Genomic DNA, 22,357 nt, shown 5'->3' with positions numbered 1-22,357 from the left:
AGGAAGATTAATTTTATGTGCCAACAAGAAACTAAGTGGGTGGGTGAAAAGGTGAAAGAATTAGATAGTTCAGTATTTAAGCATTGTTAAACTGGAATAGTTAGATCAAGAAATGGTCTAGGCATTATTGAGGATAAGAATGAAAAAAAGATATTGTGAATGTAAAGAGGATAGGAGATTGGATTGTAGCCCACAAATTTGTAGTTTAACAAGACATCTTTAATTTATTTTTTTGAAAGGAAATAAGACATCTTTAATGTTATTAGTGTTTACTCACCTTAGGTAGGTTTGGAAGAATATCCTAAAGTAAAATTTTGGAAGGATTTGAAAGGCTTAATTCAAGATATACCACAATAAGAATATTTTTCCTAGGAGGGAATCTAAATGAGCATGTAAGGAGTGTTTGATAATTTTGAAGGCGTGAATGAGGGTATAGCCTTGGGGAGAAAAATGCATTCGGTAAATCCATCCTAGATTTTGTGTTGTCTTTTAATCTTATTTTAGGAAAAGAAAAGGGAATATCATTACATACAAGAGTGAGATATCATGTTCTCAGATAGATTTATTTCTTATTGGGAATTCTGACATAAATATTTGTTTGGACTTAAAGTTTTACCTGGAGAGAGTTTGATTATCCAACATATAATATTGGTTATGGATGTAAGGGTTAAGAGAAGAGCGAAGATGAGATGTCATGATTGGGATACAAGGATCAAGTGGTGGCATTTAAAGGATGAAAACCATAGTGTTTTCCTACAAAAGATTTTAAAGGAAGGTTGTGCAAAACTACATAGAAGCGAAAATAATATGTGGAACAAGATGACATATGAGATTAGCAAAGCAACAAAAGAGACACTAGGAGAATTAATAGATTTTGAACCTAGCTAGGAGTAAAGAATCTTGGTGGAACCAAAATGTTCAAATTAAAGTGAGAAACAAAAAAGAATGTTTTAAAGTGTGGCATAGGTGCAAAAGTACATATTTAGGAAAATTATAAGAGAGCTAAGAAAGGGACCGATAAGGCATTGAACGCAGCAAGATCACAAGCTTTTGATGAGTTATACCAATTCTTACACGCCAATGAGGGAGAAAAGTTTATATATTCTTGCTAAGGGACAAAAAAGTAGGAAAAATATATGGATCAAGTGAAGTTTATTAAAATGGAAGATGGTAAATTTATTGTTCAGGAAAGAGATATAAAGGGTAAATGGAAGTAGTATTTTCAAAACTTATTTAATGAAGGTTATGAGATATATATTATCATACTCGAACATGATAGACATTAGAAAGGAGGATAGAAACTATAACTATTATCATCAGATTCAAGAACACAAGGTAAAAGAAGTGTTGAAATGGGAAAACATCCAATACCACATTTGATATCAAACAGATCTCTCCATAAGGTAATCGGTCAATTTTAAACTAGGGTAATGATTAGAGTGATTAAAAGTTCAAAAATATCTCAAAAGTAGGGATAATATTTAGAGACTTGCATGTTACATATCAATATATTTTTACATTTGATACGGGTTCGAAGTGAGTATCTATATCTCTAATATCCGCACCATATCCGTATTTTGAAATTGGGGAAAATCCAAAGCCAGTCAAAGGAGAAAACCCGTCAAATCGAGATGAGTTCAGTCGGGTATCCGCGTGTACAGGTTTTATTGCCATGCCTAAGTTTCACAAGCCAATCATATAGGAACATCAGCTACCATGGATCTTATCAAAAAACCATTTTAAAAAGGTGAATTTGACAACAGTAAATATAAGTTTTTTTTGTTTGAAATGTCAATGTAAAATATTCTTGGTGCAAATATCATTATTTTGGAAAGATTGAAACAATTGTCCTTTATTTTAATGATCGACAAATGTTAGTAATTAGTTGTTAGATTAATCTTTACTCTTTCGTTTCAAGTTTGACCACAATATCTCAAACTTCTTATTCCTTGACTCAAACCATTTGAACTATTCAACCCCTTGAAACAATTTATTAGTTAGGATAAAGATACTAATTTAAAATAAAATATAGTTGTAAACTACATATACTTTATATTTGTAAAAACAAATATCTTAATAAAACTATTTAATATTAAGAGGTAATATTAAATATGCAACTTTAAAAGGAAAAGCTGCACTTAAAATGCATTAAGAGGTAATATTAAACTTCAAAGTAAAAACATGTCTCCACTAAGATACGCTTTGTTAGTGTTGTCTCCACTGCACTTCTCTTTGCGTACTCCTTTGTTGTTGTTTTTGAAGCAACACAAGTCAAAATTGCTTGGAATTTTGTGATGACGAGTTTAGCATCAGGGTGCAAATGACATGGACGAGGCAATTATTTTTATAAAAGTTTCTTAGACAAATAATTTATTTCAATTGGTTATGAGATCAGTTATCTCTCTTTTTCTCAAAATGAAAAGCTTATGCAAAGGAAGTGGAGAGAAACTACTCATGTTATTGTTGAAGATGTGAAGAAAAACAGTACTTCACTAATAAAAAATAGGGATAAGGGTGATTCATTTGAAGACTATTACACATTAAAAAATTTAGCACATTCCAACCTTGATGACAATGTTGTTTTTGAGGGGTGTGTCTTTAAGGATATAGTAAAGGCTGATTAGAGTAGTTTAAGTAATTAAGAAGTACTTTTTTAGGATATAGTAAAGAATAAACTAAGAGTTACTAACTCTACGATACCATTCAGCATTTTCCATATTTTTTAGGCTGATATGTTTAAATATAAAGGATTCTCATATAAAGCTAATATTTTTTCTTTCTCTTCAACGTGCACACACCTGTGTTTGATTGAAATTGAAATGCTGCTTCAGGAAAACAGACAGTCGCTTACTGATTTCAAATTTATGCCCAGGCCAAACGCAGCAGACATGCCAACTTTCACAAACAAGCTTATCGTTGATGAGCTAAATTACAACTAAGATGAACTGGAAAAGACACACGCTGATATGTTATTGATGCTGACTGATGAACAAAGATGTGTGCATGACAAAATCATGGAGTCCGTTGATTCTGACGACGGTGGTTTTTTTTTTCTTATATGGTTACGGTGGTACTAGAAAAACCTTTATATGGAAAACATTGTCGGCTGCTATTAGATCGAAGGGTTTAATTGTATTGAATGCTGCATCCAGCGGTATAGTGACTCTTCTATTACCAGGTGGAAGAACCGCGCACTCAACGCTGACAGTCCCTATTGAGATTAATGAGGCATCATCGCTTTCAATGGAAAATGATAGTCCTAGGGCAGACCCGGTGCGTGCTGCAAAGTTGATAATTTGGGATGAGGCTCTAATGATGCACCGATGGTGTTTTGAGGCAGTTGACCGATCAATGCATGATATCATGTCCAAGAATGATCCCCTAAACGAGTTTAGACATTTTGGTGGAATGACAGTAGTTTTAGGTGGTGATTTCAGGCAGATATTGTCTGTTGTCCGAAAAGGAACGAGGCAGGATATTGTTGATGCCTCAATCAATTCATCAAAGATATGGGCTTATTATAATGTGTTGAGGCTTACTGTTAATATGAGATTGGGTGCATCTTCGGTACCTGCAGAGTAGGAAGAAATTGTTAATTTTGGCAATTGGAGACGGCAACGACGCTTTGGATGAGAATGGTGAAATGAAGGTAGAAATTCCTGAAGATTTGCTCATATCGGACACAACAAATCCGTTGATGTCACTTATAGATTTTGTGTATCCCGATTTGAATGATAACCTTGGTGACCCGCTATTTTTCCAAGAAAGGGGAATACTCGCACCAACGTTTGATTCAGTTGAGCATGTTAACAAATATATGATGTCACTGATTCCAGATGAAGAGAAAAAGTATTTAAGCTCTGATTCTGTTTGTCGGTCGGGTGAAAATTCTGATGTCCAAAGCGAGTGGTTTCTTAATGGTACTAAGAGCTCTAGAATTCCAAATCACCGGTTGAAACTAAGGATGGGATGTCTAGTTATGCTGATGAGATACATCGATCAGGCCAATGGACTGTGTAATGGTACGAGGCTGACAGTTACACATCTAGGGAAGAGCACGATAGTTGCTACCGTAATTACAGGAAAAAGGGCAGGTATCAGGGTATTCATTCCCAGGATGAATCTTATTCCATTGACGCTTTGTTTTGCAATGACAATAAATAAAAGTCAGGGTCAATCTTTATCTTGAGTGGGAGTTTATCTTCCTAAGTCTGTGTTCGCGCATGGACAACTCTATGTCGCTGTCTCTCGAGTTACTTCTAGAAAAGGTTTGAAACTGCTCATCTTGGATGAAGATAATAATGTTTGCAAGGAGACCACAAATGTTGTGTATCGTGAAGTTTTTCAAAAAGTATGATCATTGGTTATGTTTTAGAATTGTTGTTGCTATAATTTAGAAAACAAAAGTTGCGTATTGTTTGGAAGTCGTTTTTTTTAATTCCTTTGTAAGGCATACTGGTCATTACAGGACATGCAATTTCTATATAAGCAGATCCTCCTGCCATTGACTTTTAATTGATGCACTTTTCAGGTATAACAATATGCGGAACGTTTTTTTTTACATCGTTGTTACCCTAAAATACAATATTTACATTAGACCATTGATTTTGTAAAAAATAAAAACAAATAACAATCGGCGTTTCTGTAGCCCAAACTATACTTATACACACCCGTAAAAAATTTAACGTTTGCATTCACAGACTAGGTGTATACATCTGACACTGACTATTATATAAAAAAATACAAATTGTTTAGTTTTTATGATTAATAAAATACATTATGTCAACAAATAATAATATACAGTAAGTTGACGTATTTTTGCAAAAATATTACATATGCTAAGTTTAACAATTAGTACCTCTTATACTACAAATAATTAGTATAAGTATAAATCTAAATACTTTAATCGCAAATAATTAGTATAAGTATAAATCCAAATACTCTAATCGTTATGTGCAATGTTTAGATATTTCAAAATATATACAAAATTAAGATGATATTTTTTTCCATATCAAATTTAAATTATAATCACACTTATAACTTTAATATAACATAATATAAAATCTATACATTTGATCAAAAAAGTTTTTTATTTCCCGTGCTTGGCACGGGTCACTATACTAGTAAGGACAAGTATTTGCTACGTAATGCATTAAGTTTCGTTTCGTTAACCACGTTTTTTTTATAAAGTTTCCTTAAATACCACATCGTCCACTTTATGTAAAATTTTCCACCTTATGGAGCAATTAGTTTTTTTTTTCTTTACGCAAAAAACTTAAGTCATTTTATTAAAAAATAATAGTAGTAATATAATTGGGTTAATTATGTTTCTAGTCCCTATAAAATAGCGACCTTGTAAGTTTAGTCCCTACTTAATTTTAATAGCATTTTTAGTCCCTATAAAAAAAAATTTACTTATAATTTTAGTCCCTGCTAAAACAAAGTTTGATTAATTATCCTTAAACTCTTAAATTTTTGAACGATTTTTTTGAGACAAGATTAGAACACTATGAAAGGTTCGTTTACTAAAATTTAGAATTTTCTGACATGAAATGAATTAAATATGAATTTTTTAAAACGACAAAAGTTAAAGATAAAAAGTAATAAAATCTGGATGTAGAAATCAAATTTTGCAATAATTTTTTGCGGACAAACTTTTAGTAATGTTCTAAACATGTCTGTAAAAAATTGTTCAAAAATTTAAGAGTTTAAGCATAAATTAAACAAATTTGAATTGAGTAGGGACTAATACTCAGTGCAGAAAAACAAAATTAGGGACTAAAAATGCTATTAAAATTAAGTAGGGACTAAACTTACAAGGTCGCTATTTTATAGGGACTAGAAACATAATTAACCCAATATAATTTAGAATTATATCAAAAATATTGCATGAAGCAGGGATAAAGCTGCTCTTACAAAAACATGAGCATTTTTGTATGTTTGACGCATAATAAACACAACTTTATGGTTGTTAAAATTTTGGAGTAAATTTTTGCAATTTTTAACTTTTAAACCATACTCCGAATGATTCACCTTGTTAGAATGTACATCATCAACTAACATCTTACAGTCTGATTCAAAATAACCCTCTGGTGACCTAGAGTTGTGATCCATTTGAGGCCCTAAGCATCCCCCAAGCTTCACTCTCCGCCGGAGTCATAGAAGCCTTTAAAACATCTGTCATATGTAGCAATTAGTCACAAAGAAAAAATTTATCTCGCTCATACAAAAATTAACCATCACATAATCCGTCACCAGAGTGGAGTAATTTTTTTTTTTTTTTGTGGCGGGGTTCGAACCCCGGACCTTGCATATATTATATTATGCATTGTCCATACCAACTGAGCTAAGCTCACGAGGACACCAGAGTGGAGTAATTTAATAATGCTCTGATTTAGTAGAAAAATAAAAATTTAAAAACATGTATTTAATTTGCAAGTCGTTTCTTCACTTAATAGTTGACATTTTAAAACCAAGAAATTGAGCTCAAATGATTAATTTACTCTTTCTCAAAAGAATTGTTGGAAGAATTCGAGTTCAATTTTTAGATAGAACAATCCTTGATCAGACTTTACTTACCTCCCAGAATGGAGTTAATTTTTTTATTTGGACGGGATTGGGGTAATGCAAATATAGCTGCAAAACTTAACATATGTTTATAATAATAGATAGATAGATAAGAATTACTTTTCCAGTTCCCTTAAAAAAAAAAAAAAAGAATTACTTTTCCAGTTGTATAGGGAATGTTATATAAAACAACTCAAGATTGATCCAGGTGTCTATCCATCAAGGTGGTGTCCATTGCTCCATTAGAATACCTCCAATCCTACTACAACAAATTGTATTTGGACAACAAACACAATATTGACTACATGTTCAACAATCATATATTTGGCAACACGAGTTGTAGGTCTCCATGAAAAACTTGTAACTCGGGTTTTATAAGTTTTGATGAGTGATGATGTATTGGATTTGGCAACACGAGTTGTAGGTCTCCATGAAAAACTTGTAACTCGGGCTTTATAAGTTTTGATGAATGATGATGTATTGGAATTTCATCAAATAGGAATTGCAAATGTGATACATTTTCAGGGAACCTTCAACTAAGAAAAACTTTGGGTTTGAGTCAAAGTGTGATTTTTTTTTTTTTTGGTGGTGACCGAGGTTCGAACCCCGGACCTTGCATATTTTATGTATTGTCCATACCAACTGAGCTAAGCTCACGAAGACGTCAAAGTGTGATTTAATTAGATGTTAGAATCCACACAGGTCAGAATAATTTATTTATTTAGTTTTATATGAATAAAAAAAGTAAGACAAAAGGTTATTGTCTTATTGATGCCTTGTAACGGTTTTGATATTGATGTAAATGAACAATTCAAAAGTAGACCAAAATCTAATAGTTCAATGGAACCAAAATCTAAACAATTGCTGATAGTGATAGAAGAAGAGCATAAATGCAAAGGAGTTTGTATTTGAACTATTATGACTAGTGTATGAATTTGTTGGAGTACCCCCTTAACATCATCTTTTGTCGTTTTAGGTTGGAGAACCCCCTCTGCATTTTAATTTAGTTAGTTCTTTTTCCTATTAAAAAAAAAATTACAACGATAACATTCAAACAAACTTATACTACTTTTTTTTTTTTAAAACAAAAAAATAGTGTGCAACACTCAAGAGCTATTATTATTAATATAAAATGAAAGATACAAAGATATTTGGGGGGACTAGACCAATACCCAAACTAAAATAATTAAGGAAACTTAGCATCTGCCTCATTAAAAACCTTGCTAAAAGAATCCAGCAAGGAAAAAAGAGTACAGAGCAAACAAAAACATAAACACATTTATATTACACATAAAAGACTACTTCCACACAAATACATGCCAAATGAAGTGGTTAATTAGGGCTAGGACATGTAAGAGATACATGGTTGGATCTCTATGCCACAAATATATTTCCTTCCCCTGGCAAACTATAATCACTAACATTTGCTTATTGAAAAAACATATCTTACATATACTCAACACATAGCACACTAATTATAGTCGTAAATAAAGATTGTACGATCAAATCAAGCGGGTGCAATCATTGGAGTGGTTGCCTTTTTACCTTCACGGTTTTTGAGGAAATCATTAATTCCCCAAATAATAATACGCAGTGTGAGTAACAAAGCTAAGAAGCAAAACAATCTAATCCAAATTTTAAGCAACTTTGAAAGTAAACCCTCAGCATCACCCCAAACAGGATCTGGGGTAACCATTGATACTGCATTTTTGTAAGCAACAGCAAGAGTTGTGAGAGTGAAACACATCCCCATAGATAAAAGCCACATAGAAAACCTATGACTAAAACGGATACCACTCACAAGCATGAGACAAACACTAAGCGATGCAATGAAACATATTGTGTTCCACAAAAGGAATTGAAAATAGTCTTCAGGGTATATAACGGCTAATACAGCTTCACCCGGACATAGACTGCCGTTTCTGCCTTGGACATCACAAGATAGGAGATCATCAGCAATGGTGGCACTGGGTGGATTTGCGTAAGGATCATAAGTACCATGTGTATCTGCGTCATCTTTAACTGACCTAACGCCCCCGGGTGGATTTAAAGCCATTTGAAATGTTATTGTTGCTATGAATGTTGCTGTTATACCCATGGTCACTCTCATATTATCCAACCATTTATCCTTGTTTTTATATGTCAACCAATCCACTGCTTGTTCTAAAACCTTTGATCTCCAACCTTTCTTTGCTTCCTCTTTGGTTGGGGTTTCCACTTGATTGTTCATTGTCTGGGTTTCCTCGTTGCAATTGGTTGGAGTTTCTGTTGAACCACCATAAATATCAACTTGATTGTTCATTGTCTTTCCTTCAAAACAACCATGAAATATGAAAAAATTGGTATAACTTGTTTAATGTGCCATACAACTCATACGATTTGTCAAAAAAAAAAAAAAAACTCATACGATTTATTTATTTTTTTAACCAAAAAAAAAAGACTAGAATGTTTTTCCTGATACCTTACAACAACAATTTTTAGTTTTTGTTGAAACAAAACTTGAGAAAATTATTATTTATTTTCTGATTCATTATATTACATTTATTGATATCTGCTCGATATACTACTAGAATATTAAATTTACAAAGATAAATTAGTGATGAAAAAAAAAACTATCATAAATATTGACTTCATATATTTTTTTCCTCTCTAATTATTTTCATCACTACTTTATTTATTTTTTCCTTACTTAATAAGCAGAAAGATAACATAAAATTGAGTATAAGTGATATTTACCGAGGGAGTGAGTTACGGTGGTGATGGATATCACGAGAGGCTACTTCTGCTGGGTTTAGTGAAAGTATCACGTTGAATTCTTTGAGTTTTTTGAGCCCCTTTATATAGGCGAGCGGTACTGGTTTTTGGTTTTAAGTGGTGATCAATGCACATGCCGCATGTCCCCATGCATGAATTCTTTGCATGAAGATGGAAAAAGGAGAAGGCAAGGAATTGTTGTTTTGTTGCATACCGTTAAAGGAATATATATATATATATATATATATATATATATATATATATATATATATATATATAGAGGGTGTATCAAATGAGAGGAGTAGATACAATGAGAGGGTGAGAGGAATTAATTTGGACTGTTGGATCTAAATCAACGGCTCGGATCAAAATGCTCTTTCAAAAGGGTCAAGTAGTGCAACTTATACCTTTCATCTTCTATCTTTCGTCGTTCTCTCTCCTTCAGGAGTAATTTCTACCGTTTCTTTCTTTGTCTCTTCTTCCTTTCATGGTTTTAATTTCACCTTTTTGTAAAAAAAAAAATCAATATCACCATCATAAATTGTTCCAGACCCCAATCGTCACAGAAAACGGGTTGCTATAAAATTAAATCTTGAAAAAGGGTTTGGGGTGATTCTAATTTGTTCAGAATCAGATTCAATAGACAATTTGATGATGCCCCAAAATTATTTCAGTGTCACAAATTTGGAAAACGTGATTGTGCTTGCTCCTAATTCTTCCATGCTGGAGACCCCTTGCTTGTTCAACACCAAATTGGATTAAAATTAACATAACTTGAATGTCGTGAGTTATTTTTTGACAAGCATAAATACCAGATCAAATATAAGTTAAATACACCTTATTTTAAAGCTCATTCCAATCTTCTGGCTTTGGTAGGTTATCTTTTTTAGCTTAATTTTATTTGCACCAAAAAACTGTCATTTTGTTAAACAAAGTAAAAAGCATATACATGAATGGGTTTGTTTGAAATTAAGAAGACCAATCTTCAGCAATGATACAAAAAAGGTAGAAGGAGAAGATGCAAAGGAGATGAGAGGTATGAAAGAAAGACCAATCTTCAGACCCTTTTTTTGGTAAGAAAGAACAAAAAATCGCTAAAGAAAAGGAAGAAGGAGAAGATGCAAAGGAGACGAGAGGTGAAAGAATTGGGTATTGGGTGCCATTACAAAAATTGAGTATTACCGTAAAGATTAATCTAAGGGTCACAATTTAACCCTCTCATCTCTCACAATAAAAGTCCTCTCACTTGATATGCCCCTCTATATATATATATTTTAATCTTTCTTCCTTTATTCCTTTTTGAACTATTTTGTAGTAAGTGTGAATGGAAATGAGAAAATATTAATGATGGACCAAATTAACGGGCCTAATGAATAGACCTCCAATTTGAGTTTTTTTTCCCTACTTTACCCCTTGATGAAATGGGGTAATTTACCCCTATCAACGAAAAATCATTTTTTTTCATCTTTATTCTTAAAATCAGTTACTATTTTACCCCGAGTAGGGTTTAACACTTGTAAACATGGTCCAAGAATGCTCTTGGTATGTCACTATGATTTTACCCCGTCCTAATCTTATGTTTCACTCAAGCCCGTGTTAGGACTTATCTCACCACTCACGTTAAAAGAAAAGGGAAGAACAAACATACACGTAATTTCCATCTTTTATTAAATTATTTTTTTTTTTTTGCAAGTTTAGCACAAAATTTAAATAATGCCAAGTTAGGCTTAACCCTCTTACTTTTAACCCCCAGCGGAGTCGCCATTTCTGTCGCATCATTTTTCGGACGGTCAAAGGCCATTTGATTGGCGTTCAACCCACTATTTTTATTTCACGACTGAACATTTAATTCTTTTCAAAAGAAAGTGGAAAAAGGTTCAAATACCACATTTTTAGGGATTAAGGGTTCGGGGGTTGGTTATATTTAGGGAAGGTGTTAAGCACCCTAAATATTCATAGTACTCTATGAGAACCTCTTGATTTTATTTAACTTTTGTGCTATAAACTTGCATGCTTTAAAAAAAAATGAAATTTGCAATGATGAAAGAAAATAGAGACCTAATTTATCTACATTTTTATTGATTTGGAAGGACGCATGTCCTTTGCCTACGTACCCGTGAAGGATCAAAACCTCGTAGTTCGGGGTAGAAATTGACGTTTGATTGGTTTTGTGTTTTTTATGAGTTTTGAAAAAAGGTTTGAAATAAAAAGCCAAGTGGCAAATTGGAATTTGTTTGTAGTTTTTATATTGAAAGAAAGTAGACTCAAAGTAGAATTAAAAATTGATTTGATGATTTGATTAAGAAAGAAAATAAAATGAACGATCACTTGATTTAAGATCAAGGTTTGTTTATGAAAATATTTTGCGATTTTGATATATTTGCATGTTTTTGTTGTTTTGAATAATGATATGAAAATTATATAAGCAGAATGAGAAAAATAATGTTAAGCTGAAATATGAGGTTATTTTAACACGGACCAGAATACTCTGGAGAACGATTATATAAGCATAAATATAATATTAACAGTTGATTTAGGACCAGAGCACTCTGGATTAATTTAATTGACAAGGACCAGATTGTTCTGGAGAATAATATAATATTAACAGTTAATTTAGGACCAGAGTACTCTGGATTGAGGTGTGTATTTAATGACAAAATTTCAATATGCATATGATAATGATAGAATGTAATGCAAAAAATAAAATAAAAATGCATGAAAGACATAAAAATAAAAAGAGATAAAATGTTGGGGGAGGGGTGTAGCAGTATAATGGGGGTGCAGGAATTGAAAATGAGAATTTGGGCTTAAAGGGGGCAGAGGGCGCGCCGCTGGGTCTGTGGGTTAGACCGGTTTGGTTCAAGAGAACCGAAGCGGTTCAGTGAGTATCTAATTATTGAGAGGGCGGTTTTTTTTCATTTGTTAACTTCCCTTCTCTCTCTAACTTCTTTTAGAGAGAGAAGCTCTCATCTCTCTCTTTCTTTCTTCATCTTCTTCGATGGAGAGATGGGTGGCCGGAGTGAAGTCCGGCGCGGCGGCGCCACCGCGCCGGAGCTAAAAAGCTCCCCTTTTTTTAAATCTTTTTGATTCCTCACTCTTTTTCACTCCTCTTTTCGTTTCTGGACTCGGAAATTTCAAACAAAAACCCCAACCCTCTAGATCTAAACAAAGACAGAAAGAACTACCTTTTTATGAATTTATTGAAACGGATTTGATTGGGTGTGTGGGTCGTGAATCAGTTTGTGAGGTTTATGGTTTGTGATACTTGAGGGTTTTGATGAAAGTTGTGTACGGATGTTGTACGGTGTGTGCTGTGTCAGTGACGTTTGGTTTATTGATGGCACTGGCTTTGGTTAGGATTTCGAAAATTGCTCCTAGTTTATGTTTGTATGGATCGGTTAGTGGGACTTTGAATTGATGGTGTGGGTTTGATGGCTTGATGGCCGTTGTTGTGTTCTTGTGTGTTTGATGAATTTTGCTCTATTTGTGTGTTGGTATGGATCGAAAATTTCCTCTCTTTCTGTTGGCTGTGATTGCAGGTTTATTTATAGAGAAGGTTTGAGACATTGTGTCTATGAAGGCAGCAACACAAACTGCCTTGCTTGGTTTAGATGGGACATGAAAGGCTGCTTTAGCTGCCTTGGATATTTTTTGGACTTGGATTTTTTATGGATAAATAATAATAATACTAATAAAAATAAATGGATGGACTGAAAAATAAAAGATAAAAATTTAAAATGAATTTAAAATTAACTAAAAGGAAATTTAAAAAAAGATAAAAACTAAAAGTAATAATAAATAAAAATTGGGAGAAGAGGGCCCGATTCAGAACCAAATATGAGGTATTTTAAAATACCTCTCTGCCGAATTTTTCACTGAAAAGTCAGAAACTGATCAGGGTCAAAAGACACGTGTCGGTGTATGAATGTAGGATTTTTGGTCAAAATTTGGGGTATGACAAAATGCACATAATTTTTTTTTTAGGGATAATTAAGTAAATAGTCCCTATAAATATTTTGGATTTCGGTTGTTCTTAATTTCCACATTCATCACACTCAAAATTGCACAGATAAATTTCAATCCATGAAATGATACTGTAATTTACCATTTCTTAATAACTGCACATAATTTTTTTAGGGATAATTAAGTAAATAGTCCCTATAAATATTCAGAATTTTGTTTTTAATCCGTACAAAATAAAATCACACTTTTTAGTCCCTATAAAATTTTCCGTCAGCATTTTTAGTCCCTATAAAATTTTTCCATCATCATTTTTAGTCCCTATAAATAAATTCTGTGAACATTTTTTGTCCTTAAAATGCTTAAGGAAAATGTCACATGAACTAAAAAGTGTGATTTTATTTTATAGGGACTAAAAAATTTTTTTTGAATATTTATAGGGATCATTTACTTAATTAACCCTTTTTTTTAATATCAATCAACGCTTAGTTTTGAATCTCTGTAGTTACATTCAATCTACACTAAAAATTAAATTCTTCTTTCTGTTATTATGGGCACTCTCTGAAGCACTTTACACACCAATTAAATATGTTGCTTCCACTTCTTCTCTTTAGTATTATTCCTTTTTTTTTTTTTTTTAATGCATGTTGTGTTGCAGCAAAATTTGTTTTTGAAGAGAGTGAAGTAATACTAGAATAAAAGTTGACTTCATTGTCTTGAAGTGGTAATTTTTTATTCTTCCATCTTCCTTGTAAATGTCTAGAATAATAATCATAATTGTTCATATGTCGTTGAAATTAAAGTGTATTGTTAATTTTCTTTTTCTTCTTGCGGGTGGAAGATATATTGCAAGCTAGGGTTGGTGGATGAAACAACTAAACTGTATATAGAACTACTGTATTTTTTTTCTCTATAATATAGTACCTTGCCGCGGTCCAACTAATTTGGCTAAGTAGAGCTTTTAATAAATTAGAACGAAACATCTTAATCCGGCTCCTGTGGCATAAATGTGGTCATTCAAATAATTTTTTGAAAAAAGAAAACATGTGACCATTGGAATAGGGATCTGCTTTATGAACAATGCTTTTAACGTAAATTAGATCATAGCAAAAATTAGGATATATATCATTAAATTTGATATTGTTTCTGCATTTTCAAACAAGCCACAAAATATTGACAATGGTGCCAATAATAAGATCATGCAATTGGGGGCTTCAACTTTTGTTGCAAGTTTCAAGACATGTGCCAAAGTTGGAGGGGCATGCCAAGCAAAGAGGAAACCCAATTTCAATACTTCATAATGAGAAGCAGATTTATAGTTACTTCCACAAAGACTACAACATGAAACAATAGTGAAGCCTCTATCATGAGTGTCAATAACATTATGCATGAGTCTCCAAATAATTAAAAATCTAGCAGGAGAGAGAAAAATCTTTTCAAATGATTTTGGCTAAACTTTTTGTTCTGGGGAGATTGCATATCACAATTGTAATTTGTAAACATATTTAAAATTCATTTCACCAAAAGTAGAATCGATCTCTTCAAATTAAATTATCTGATTATGGTGTAGAAGGCATAGGTATGGCATGAATATTAAATGTAATTTCTTAGAATTGTTGTTCGAACAACATCTACAAATTTGGCTGGCAGTCACCAAGTGAGAGATATGATATGGAAGAGGCTCCAAAGTAAGTCATGTAATTGTAGTTTGTAACCAAGCTAATTGTCATCCCAAAAAGAAGTAAATGAGTCATTACTGATTTTCAAAACATTGTGATCATTCACCAAATGAAAAATATTATTTAAATCCGACGAAATAGATTATGAAAGTCCACGACAAGAAAAATTAAATTGAAATTAATCATCACATTTGTCCTTACATCGTTGCAGATCTGTCAACTTATCGAGCAGTAGAGCTGCAAAACCCGAACACTAACACAATGTTTATGGCAAATGGTCATCGGTTAATGAGGTAAGAGTATCTCAACACTGCATTGTCTCATTTTCTATTGACAAGAATTATAAAGAAAATGTATGGTGTGATGTTATTCCAATGGATACTTGCCACATTCATCTTGGGAGGCCATGGCAATATAACCGTCGTGCATTATTCTATGGTTATGCCAACATTTACACTTTCGTGAAGGATGTGATTAAAATCAATTTGACACCTCTACCACACAATGAATTCAATGATAGAAAAGAGAAGTTCGATCTACTTGGACTTTCGCTCACAAAGGAACCATTCAAAGATAAAACAAAGTTATGTCTGCTTCGTCCAGTTCCTAAGCCACCTTTGGAAAATGTTGGAACTTATTTTGTCCTTGGAATACTTTGGACTCTGCAACAGAAGTATTCTGAAATCTTGACTCGAGGACAAAGAAGAAAATCTTGACTCGAGGACGAATCTCTTCCAACCCGGGGAGAATGATAAAGAATAATATGAAAGTCTCTAGAATGATGAAGAATAATATGGACTAGAACACAAAAGAATAACATGGAAGTCTCTAGTACTAAAGAAAAATAAGGAAGCTACTAGACACTCTAAAATTAAGCACTAGGGAAATCTTATCCTTTCTAGATCCTTCTAGTCTTATGAACTAGGGTATCCATGTTTCTAGACTTTTCTTTGTAATCAATGTTTCTAGATATTTCTAGTTTGTAATGTAGAGTCTTCCTAGAGTAGTATAAATAAGGCTCATCACTAAGTGTTTAAGCATATTCAATATACTCAAACATTGAAGCATTGAAATAATATAAACATTTCTTTGAGAATATTAGAGAGTTTCTCTATTTATTTCTCTACCATTCCTTTTGTCCCTGAGCCAGTTACTTTAATAATTTTCATTAAAACATAATTGTTAACTTGCACCAATTTGCTAACTTAGACCCACCTTTATTATATAACAAATAGTTTGAAGGATATTTAGTAATTTATCCCTTACTTTAAATTGGTTTACATTAATGGATATTGGTTTTTTTTGTCCAAATAAAAAGGTGCACTTTTGCTAACTTAGACCTTCATGTTTTATGTTGGTCTAAGTTAGCAAACTCATATATAGGACATATATTGTGAGTGATGAGAAATTCACTAAGTTAGCAAACTCATATATAGGACATATATTGTGAGTGATGAGAAATTCTTGTACTGTCATATATAATAATCAAGCAAATAAATTTTGCACAAATAGCCGCAAAAATACATAATTTATTACATGTTTATTTGCTAATACGAGTACAATTTCATATTGTGACAATCCATAATAGATAACTTTTACTCATGCGATGCATGTGTACCACACTAGTTCACTTATAAGCACTCCCACACAATAAAAGATAAGTTCGTACATAATATATAGATAACTTGTATCCATGCATATGCATGGGTACCACACTAATTAACTTGTAAGCACTCCCACATAACAAAGACAAGTTCATAAACACTATTATACAGTCGACACTTCCCAAATAAAAACTAATATTCATGAAGTTCTAAAAAGCTAGCAAATTGGAGTCTCCTTTGTAATTTTTTGAGAGTTTGCCTTCTCTCTTCTTTTGCGGAAATATGTCACTGCCCAAATAACCAGCCTTAGTATATGGCAGAAACCAATAATCAATAACAATGCTGCCCAAGAGTAACCAACCCCTTTAAGAATTATATTCTGGGCAGCCTTTGTAAAAACAACATCTACTGGTGTGGTAAGTATCACAGCTGTTAAATAAGAAAGGGCAAGGCTTGTCAAAGTGATACACATCCCTATTGATAAAAGCCACATAAGAAACCTGTGATTCAAACTAATTCCACTCACCAGCAAGAGACAAATACTTATGGATGAAATAAAACAAATTGTGTTGGCAATAAGGAACTGTAAATATCCATAATCATCTACAACTCCTAAGATAGCTTGACCCGCACATAGATCTTTGCCAGAGACAGGAATACAAATTCCGTCACTATAATCTCGAATGTGTGCATCTGGTGAGTTTGCGTTAGCACTGGGTGAATTTGCAGTGTCACTTAGTGGATTTGTTGTGTCATCTTTCAACGGCCAAACACCACCGGGTGGATTTAAAACCATTTGAAATGTCATTGTTGCGATGACCGTTGCTATTAAGCCCAAGTTCCCTCTCATATCATCCAACCATTTCTCCTTGTCTTTGTAGGACAACCAACTCCCTATCCCTTCTAATACCTTTCTCCAACCTTTCTTTGGTTCCTCAATGGTTGGGGTTTCGGTTGAACTACCATGATTTTCCACTTCAGTGTTCATTGTCTCTCCTTCAAAACAACCATGAAATATGAAAGAATTGTCATAACGTGTTTAATATATATATATATATATATATATATATATATATATATATATATAACTCATACTTACAAAATCCATTTCTAATTAAGGTGTGACGTATGGGTGTCAATCTCTATAAAACAATGTGAGACTAGAATCTTTTTCCTAATACCATACAACAATTTTGACATATGGAAACAACATCTATTACTTTGAAAGCTAAAAATTTCTGGAGCATCAAAGGCAACAGATTTTAGTGTTTATTGAAACAAATATTGAGAAAATTATTATTTATTATCTGATTTATTCTATTATAGTTATTAATATGTGTTCAATATACCACTAGAAAAATTAATTTACCAAAAGAAATTAGTGATGGAAAAAAAATATATCACTAAAAATTTACTCCAAATTTTCATATATTTTTCATCTCTAATTATTTTCATCACTGTTTTTTTTTTCTTAATAAGCTGAAAGATAAAATAAATTTGAGTAGAAGGGATATTTACCTTACAGCTATGGCTTTTGGTTTTGGGATTAATATCACGAGAGGTTACCAGGGCCGTTCCTAGAGTTTTACAGGCCTTAGGCATAATATGAAAAAAAGGGCCCCTTACGTAATACATCATAATTTTTTTTAGCACATTGTTGTGATTTTATCAGGTCTTCTTTTTGTTTTTTTGCCCGCATTTTACTACCAAAAAAGAACAAAAAAACAAAAAAAGATGAGTGGGCCACATGATCCTATATTCGCCTCACATGATTTATCATAATGATATAATTTAATTTTTTTGGGACCTTTGAAAGACAACATTAAGATTAATTACTCTAGTAGGCTTATTTTCAACTAAAATATAATTTGTTTTGTTATGAAATTCCCAATTTCTTGGATAATAAATATGATAAATATACTTAATATTTAGTGAGGCACGTTATTAGAAACAAAGGGCCCAAAAAAATATCACAAATTTATTTGGCACATTATTAAGAAAAACTAAAAAATTTATTGGGAGGGTGTATATAGAAATCTTTGTATATAAGGGAGTATATATAGCAAATTGAGACAAAAGGGCCATAAACATTTACATGCTTCAGTACAACATTTCAACATGTTTGGGCCTTTCAGTAAATTTTGCTATACACACCCCCCAAAACAAAATATTTCTATATACACCCCCTTTCGTAAAAAAATTTAGGGCCCCCTACCGGCAAGGGCCCTAGGCCGTCGCACCCCCGGCCTATGCCTAGGGCCGGCCCTGGAGGTTACTTTTGTTGGGTTAATGAAAGTATCACGTTGCTACTAGTGAGTGTTTTGAGCTCCTTTATATAAGGAAAGGAGAGCAGCATTGGATTCATTACCTTACTGCTATGGTTTGCGGTTTCAAGTGGTGATCAATACACCATGTCCCCATGCATGAATTATTTGCATGAAAATGGAAAAAGGAGAAGGCAAAAAATTGCTGTTCTGTTGCATACTCTTAAAGAATATTTTTAATATTTTTAATTTGTTCCTTTTTAAACTATTTTGTAGTAAGAGTGAATGTAAATGAATTTTTTTATTTTTTTTGAAATCAGCATATATATTGATAAAATGCCCGGCACAAAAAAAAAATATTAATGATGGACCAAATTAATGGGAATAGTGAATAGATCTACAATGAATATTTTTTTTTTTAGATTGTTTATGATAAAAGCAGATTTTATGATTTTTTTTTTTGGAGAATAATAACAAGTAATTTAATCTTTGATTCGATCATTTATCCACTTTATTGTTGCTGAGTTTGCATTGGAATCAATGGCACCCGAACTTTAATATATACAAATGCTCAACAAATACACATGTTTCATGCTTCCTTTAACCTTTTCAACTGGTAATAATCACAAAGTTAGCATAGACCATTTTCAGCCCCATTTGGGAACATTGTGCATTGGATGGATTTTAAACGAATATCTTCATTTTTCTATTCCCTCGATCCGTTTTAAAAGAGAGGTGTTGAGAGTTTTTTTTTTTTTTTTTTTGGCGCGGGGGTGTTAGATGTTTGCATTTTTTATGGTGCTTTGGGTCAATATCCAAATATTGAAATTGACACCTATAGATTGATATGGAGAGGATTTTCTACATATAGGGATGAATATCGGGGTGTCATTTAACGAAGATAGGCCGACACTACTTGACAAACTCTTAGCGCAAGAGGGTTGTGATTTAGTAAAATGTTGGTGTGGGAGTGGATGATCTGGTGGTTTGTTGATTGTGTATGCTTGCTTGGATTGGGGTTTTGGTGCTCAATGTGTAGTTTTCGTTGGATAGATGATGGGTGATTGCGGGTTAGGATGGAGGTCATGGCTTTATTTGGAGTAGTTTGGTTCGTTAGTTTGGGATATTAGGGGTTCCTTTAGAGTCGGTGTTTTTTCCTAGTCTTTTATGGTATTCTAGGGTGTCGTGGGGTTGTGACTTTCTTGCTTCCCTTTTGTTAGGCTTTCTTGGTGCTCTTTTTTTGTGGGTTTGGTACCACATGTACTTTGTCTCATTTGATGGGTTTAGTAGTTCTTGTTCTTATATCTGATTTAATAAGTTCTTATTTTGCTGTTAAAAAAAAAAAAGGTTCCTTTTATGTTGACGAAAGTGTTTAGAGAAAAAGTTGAAGGTGGTTTTTAAACGAATTTCTTCATTTTTGTACTCCCTTTGTTTTAAAATAAATGTTGATTAAATTTTTTATCAAATTATTTTATTAACTATTGATGTATATTTTCTATTATCAAGAATATTAATGCAAAAAGAAATATAATAATCAAAATATCATCAAGAATATTAATGAAAACTATTAATCAAAATTACATTATAAACTTTTGTTGTTGTCTTATTACATTATAAATTTAGTGAGTAGTTTTTTACGTTTATATGTTACTAGGTTGAAGATAATGCACGTGAACAAACCTCATAAGAATTGTAACGACCTCATAAGTGTTTCAAAAAACATAAATGAGAACTCAAATAAATGTTCATTATGCAATATCCTAAAAAACAAAGTTATCCAACAAAAAGCATCTCTCTAAGATAATTTCGCCAAAATATGTTGATGCTGAAGGTAGTTGTGACGTGAACTAGAGGCGCGGGATTTTTCAACTGGGTTGGACAGTTGAAGTGGTATTGTTAAATAGTGGCTATATATAGCAATGCTATAGCGCAATTGTATAGTGGAAATTGAACAAACACTATTGTGCTACACTACTGTGGAATGAAGTGGTGCTATAGTAGTGTTGCATAACAGAATGTAAACAAACCCTATTTTCTAGCAATTGACAACATTGGGTCGAAATTGCTATTTTTTTTTTTTCAATCGTGGGATGGAATGATAAATGTTTTTTTAACTTTTATTATTGTTGTTTGATTAAACTTTTTTAAGTGTTGGAGAGTGTGTAGTAGGGGAGTGCAATTGGAATTTGGAAGGATTGTATATGTAAATCATGAGTATGACTATCATTTGCAAATATTTGGTATTTTTATCTTGGGTTGTTTTTATTTTGAAATTGCATATGGAATTATTGATGGGATCCTTGTTGGAATGAATGGTAAAATTATTGATGGGTCTCTGCTCATCATGATGACTCAAAAAATGATTGATGGGCTAAACCTGATTATAAATGGTTATAGGTCTTGATTGTTTCTTCTTTTATGGTAGCTATTATATTATTAATAATTATCTTTGATTTCTCCCACTATCTGCTATTTTATCCATTTGGGGGATATTGTACCTATGAATCTATGATGAAGGAGCAGAAGAAGTCGTCGTGCTCGTGAACTGTACTATGTTTGAACTTATTAGATTAGATATGGAAAAAGAGAAACCAACATTGGGAATATTTAGCAATTGTATCAACTTGCTTGTACTTGTTTACCATTCACGCACCAATTTAACTTAATTAGCATTAAATACAAGCATGTTAGCTGAATTCAAATTTTTGGAATATCTTAATAACATGTACATTCACGCAATCATGGTGTTGTTACTTTTTATTCACAGATTAAGATTGGACAGTTTAGTTTTCAATTTTATATTTTGAATTTAATTTACCCCAGTCAAAATGCAGTTCATCCAATTATAATCGGTTGTTCGAGATAATCTGTTGTATTAGAAAAGCATAAATGTAGCATAGAGTAAAAACAATTTTACAAGTGCAGTTTTACTTGATAAAAATTTGCAGGGGATATTTGATACACTAAGACGCAGTTAAAACTCATAATACCTATTTTCTCTACATGTACTCAAAGGAAACTTAAGATGTCTCTTTTTACATTTGGATTTCTGTTGTGCTCAATGCCATGACATGTCAAATTGCACACATAAATTTCAATCCATGAATGATACTGTAATTTACCACTTCATAACTGCACATAATTATTTGGTTTAAATTTATGGTCCCTGCACTTTCACTCAATTTTGGCATTGGTCCCTGCTCTTTTTTTTGTTTGGCATCAGCCCCTGCACTTTCTAAAACTTTTGGCTTTAGTCCTTTGGTTAACTCTCAGTTAAAAAAAAATCCAAAACTAACGGTGTGCCATGTGGACCAATCATTCCACGCCACATGGCACACTAAAAGACAAAAAATATTCAAAAAAAAATTATTATTATTTTATTCATTATTTTTTTAATCTAAAAATATCATTAGTTCCTACACTTTCAATCCTTTTTTATATTGGTCCCCGCGCTTTGGTATTGGTCCTTGAGATATTTTTTTACCAAAAAACTATCAATGATATTATTATTTTGTTTATTATTTTTATT

The 22,357-nt window shown here is 32.5% G+C and overlaps 2 protein-coding genes across 2 annotated transcripts; both read right to left on the bottom strand.

Annotated features, from left to right (window-relative positions):
- Positions 1-7,931: 7,931 nt before the first annotated feature.
- Positions 7,932-9,368, bottom strand: LOC146897157 (uncharacterized). Its single transcript, XM_085734574.1, has 2 exons — positions 9,304-9,368; positions 7,932-8,877 (listed from the first exon to the last, which is right to left on the bottom strand). Exon 2 carries the CDS (start codon positions 8,867-8,869, stop codon positions 8,075-8,077), a length of 795 nt encoding a protein of 264 aa, XP_085590700.1. The 5' UTR covers positions 8,870-8,877; positions 9,304-9,368; the 3' UTR covers positions 7,932-8,074.
- Positions 9,369-16,469: 7,101 nt separating this feature from the next.
- LOC146897156 (uncharacterized) lies at positions 16,470-17,603 on the bottom strand. The gene has a single exon (XM_085734573.1). The coding sequence runs from the start codon at positions 17,550-17,552 to the stop codon at positions 16,782-16,784; it is 771 nt and encodes a 256-aa protein (XP_085590699.1). The 5' UTR covers positions 17,553-17,603; the 3' UTR covers positions 16,470-16,781.
- Positions 17,604-22,357: the final 4,754 nt, after the last annotated feature.

The sequence above is a fragment of the Medicago sativa genome, chromosome 8 (genome assembly GCF_051527215.1).
Source record: "Medicago sativa cultivar Bolivia chromosome 8, Bolivia_mono, whole genome shotgun sequence".
NCBI lineage: Eukaryota > Viridiplantae > Streptophyta > Magnoliopsida > Fabales > Fabaceae > Medicago > Medicago sativa.
The sequence above is the reverse complement of the archived record's forward strand: the minus strand, read 5'-3'. Positions and strand labels throughout refer to the sequence as shown.

Bases quoted from the DNA above. Each gene is read 5' to 3' on its own strand.
- LOC146897156 (XM_085734573.1), bottom strand. From the start codon at position 17,552: ATGAACACTGAAGTGGAAAATCATGGTAGTTCAACCGAAACCCCAACC.
- LOC146897157 (XM_085734574.1), bottom strand. From the start codon at position 8,869: ATGAACAATCAAGTTGATATTTATGGTGGTTCAACAGAAACTCCAACC.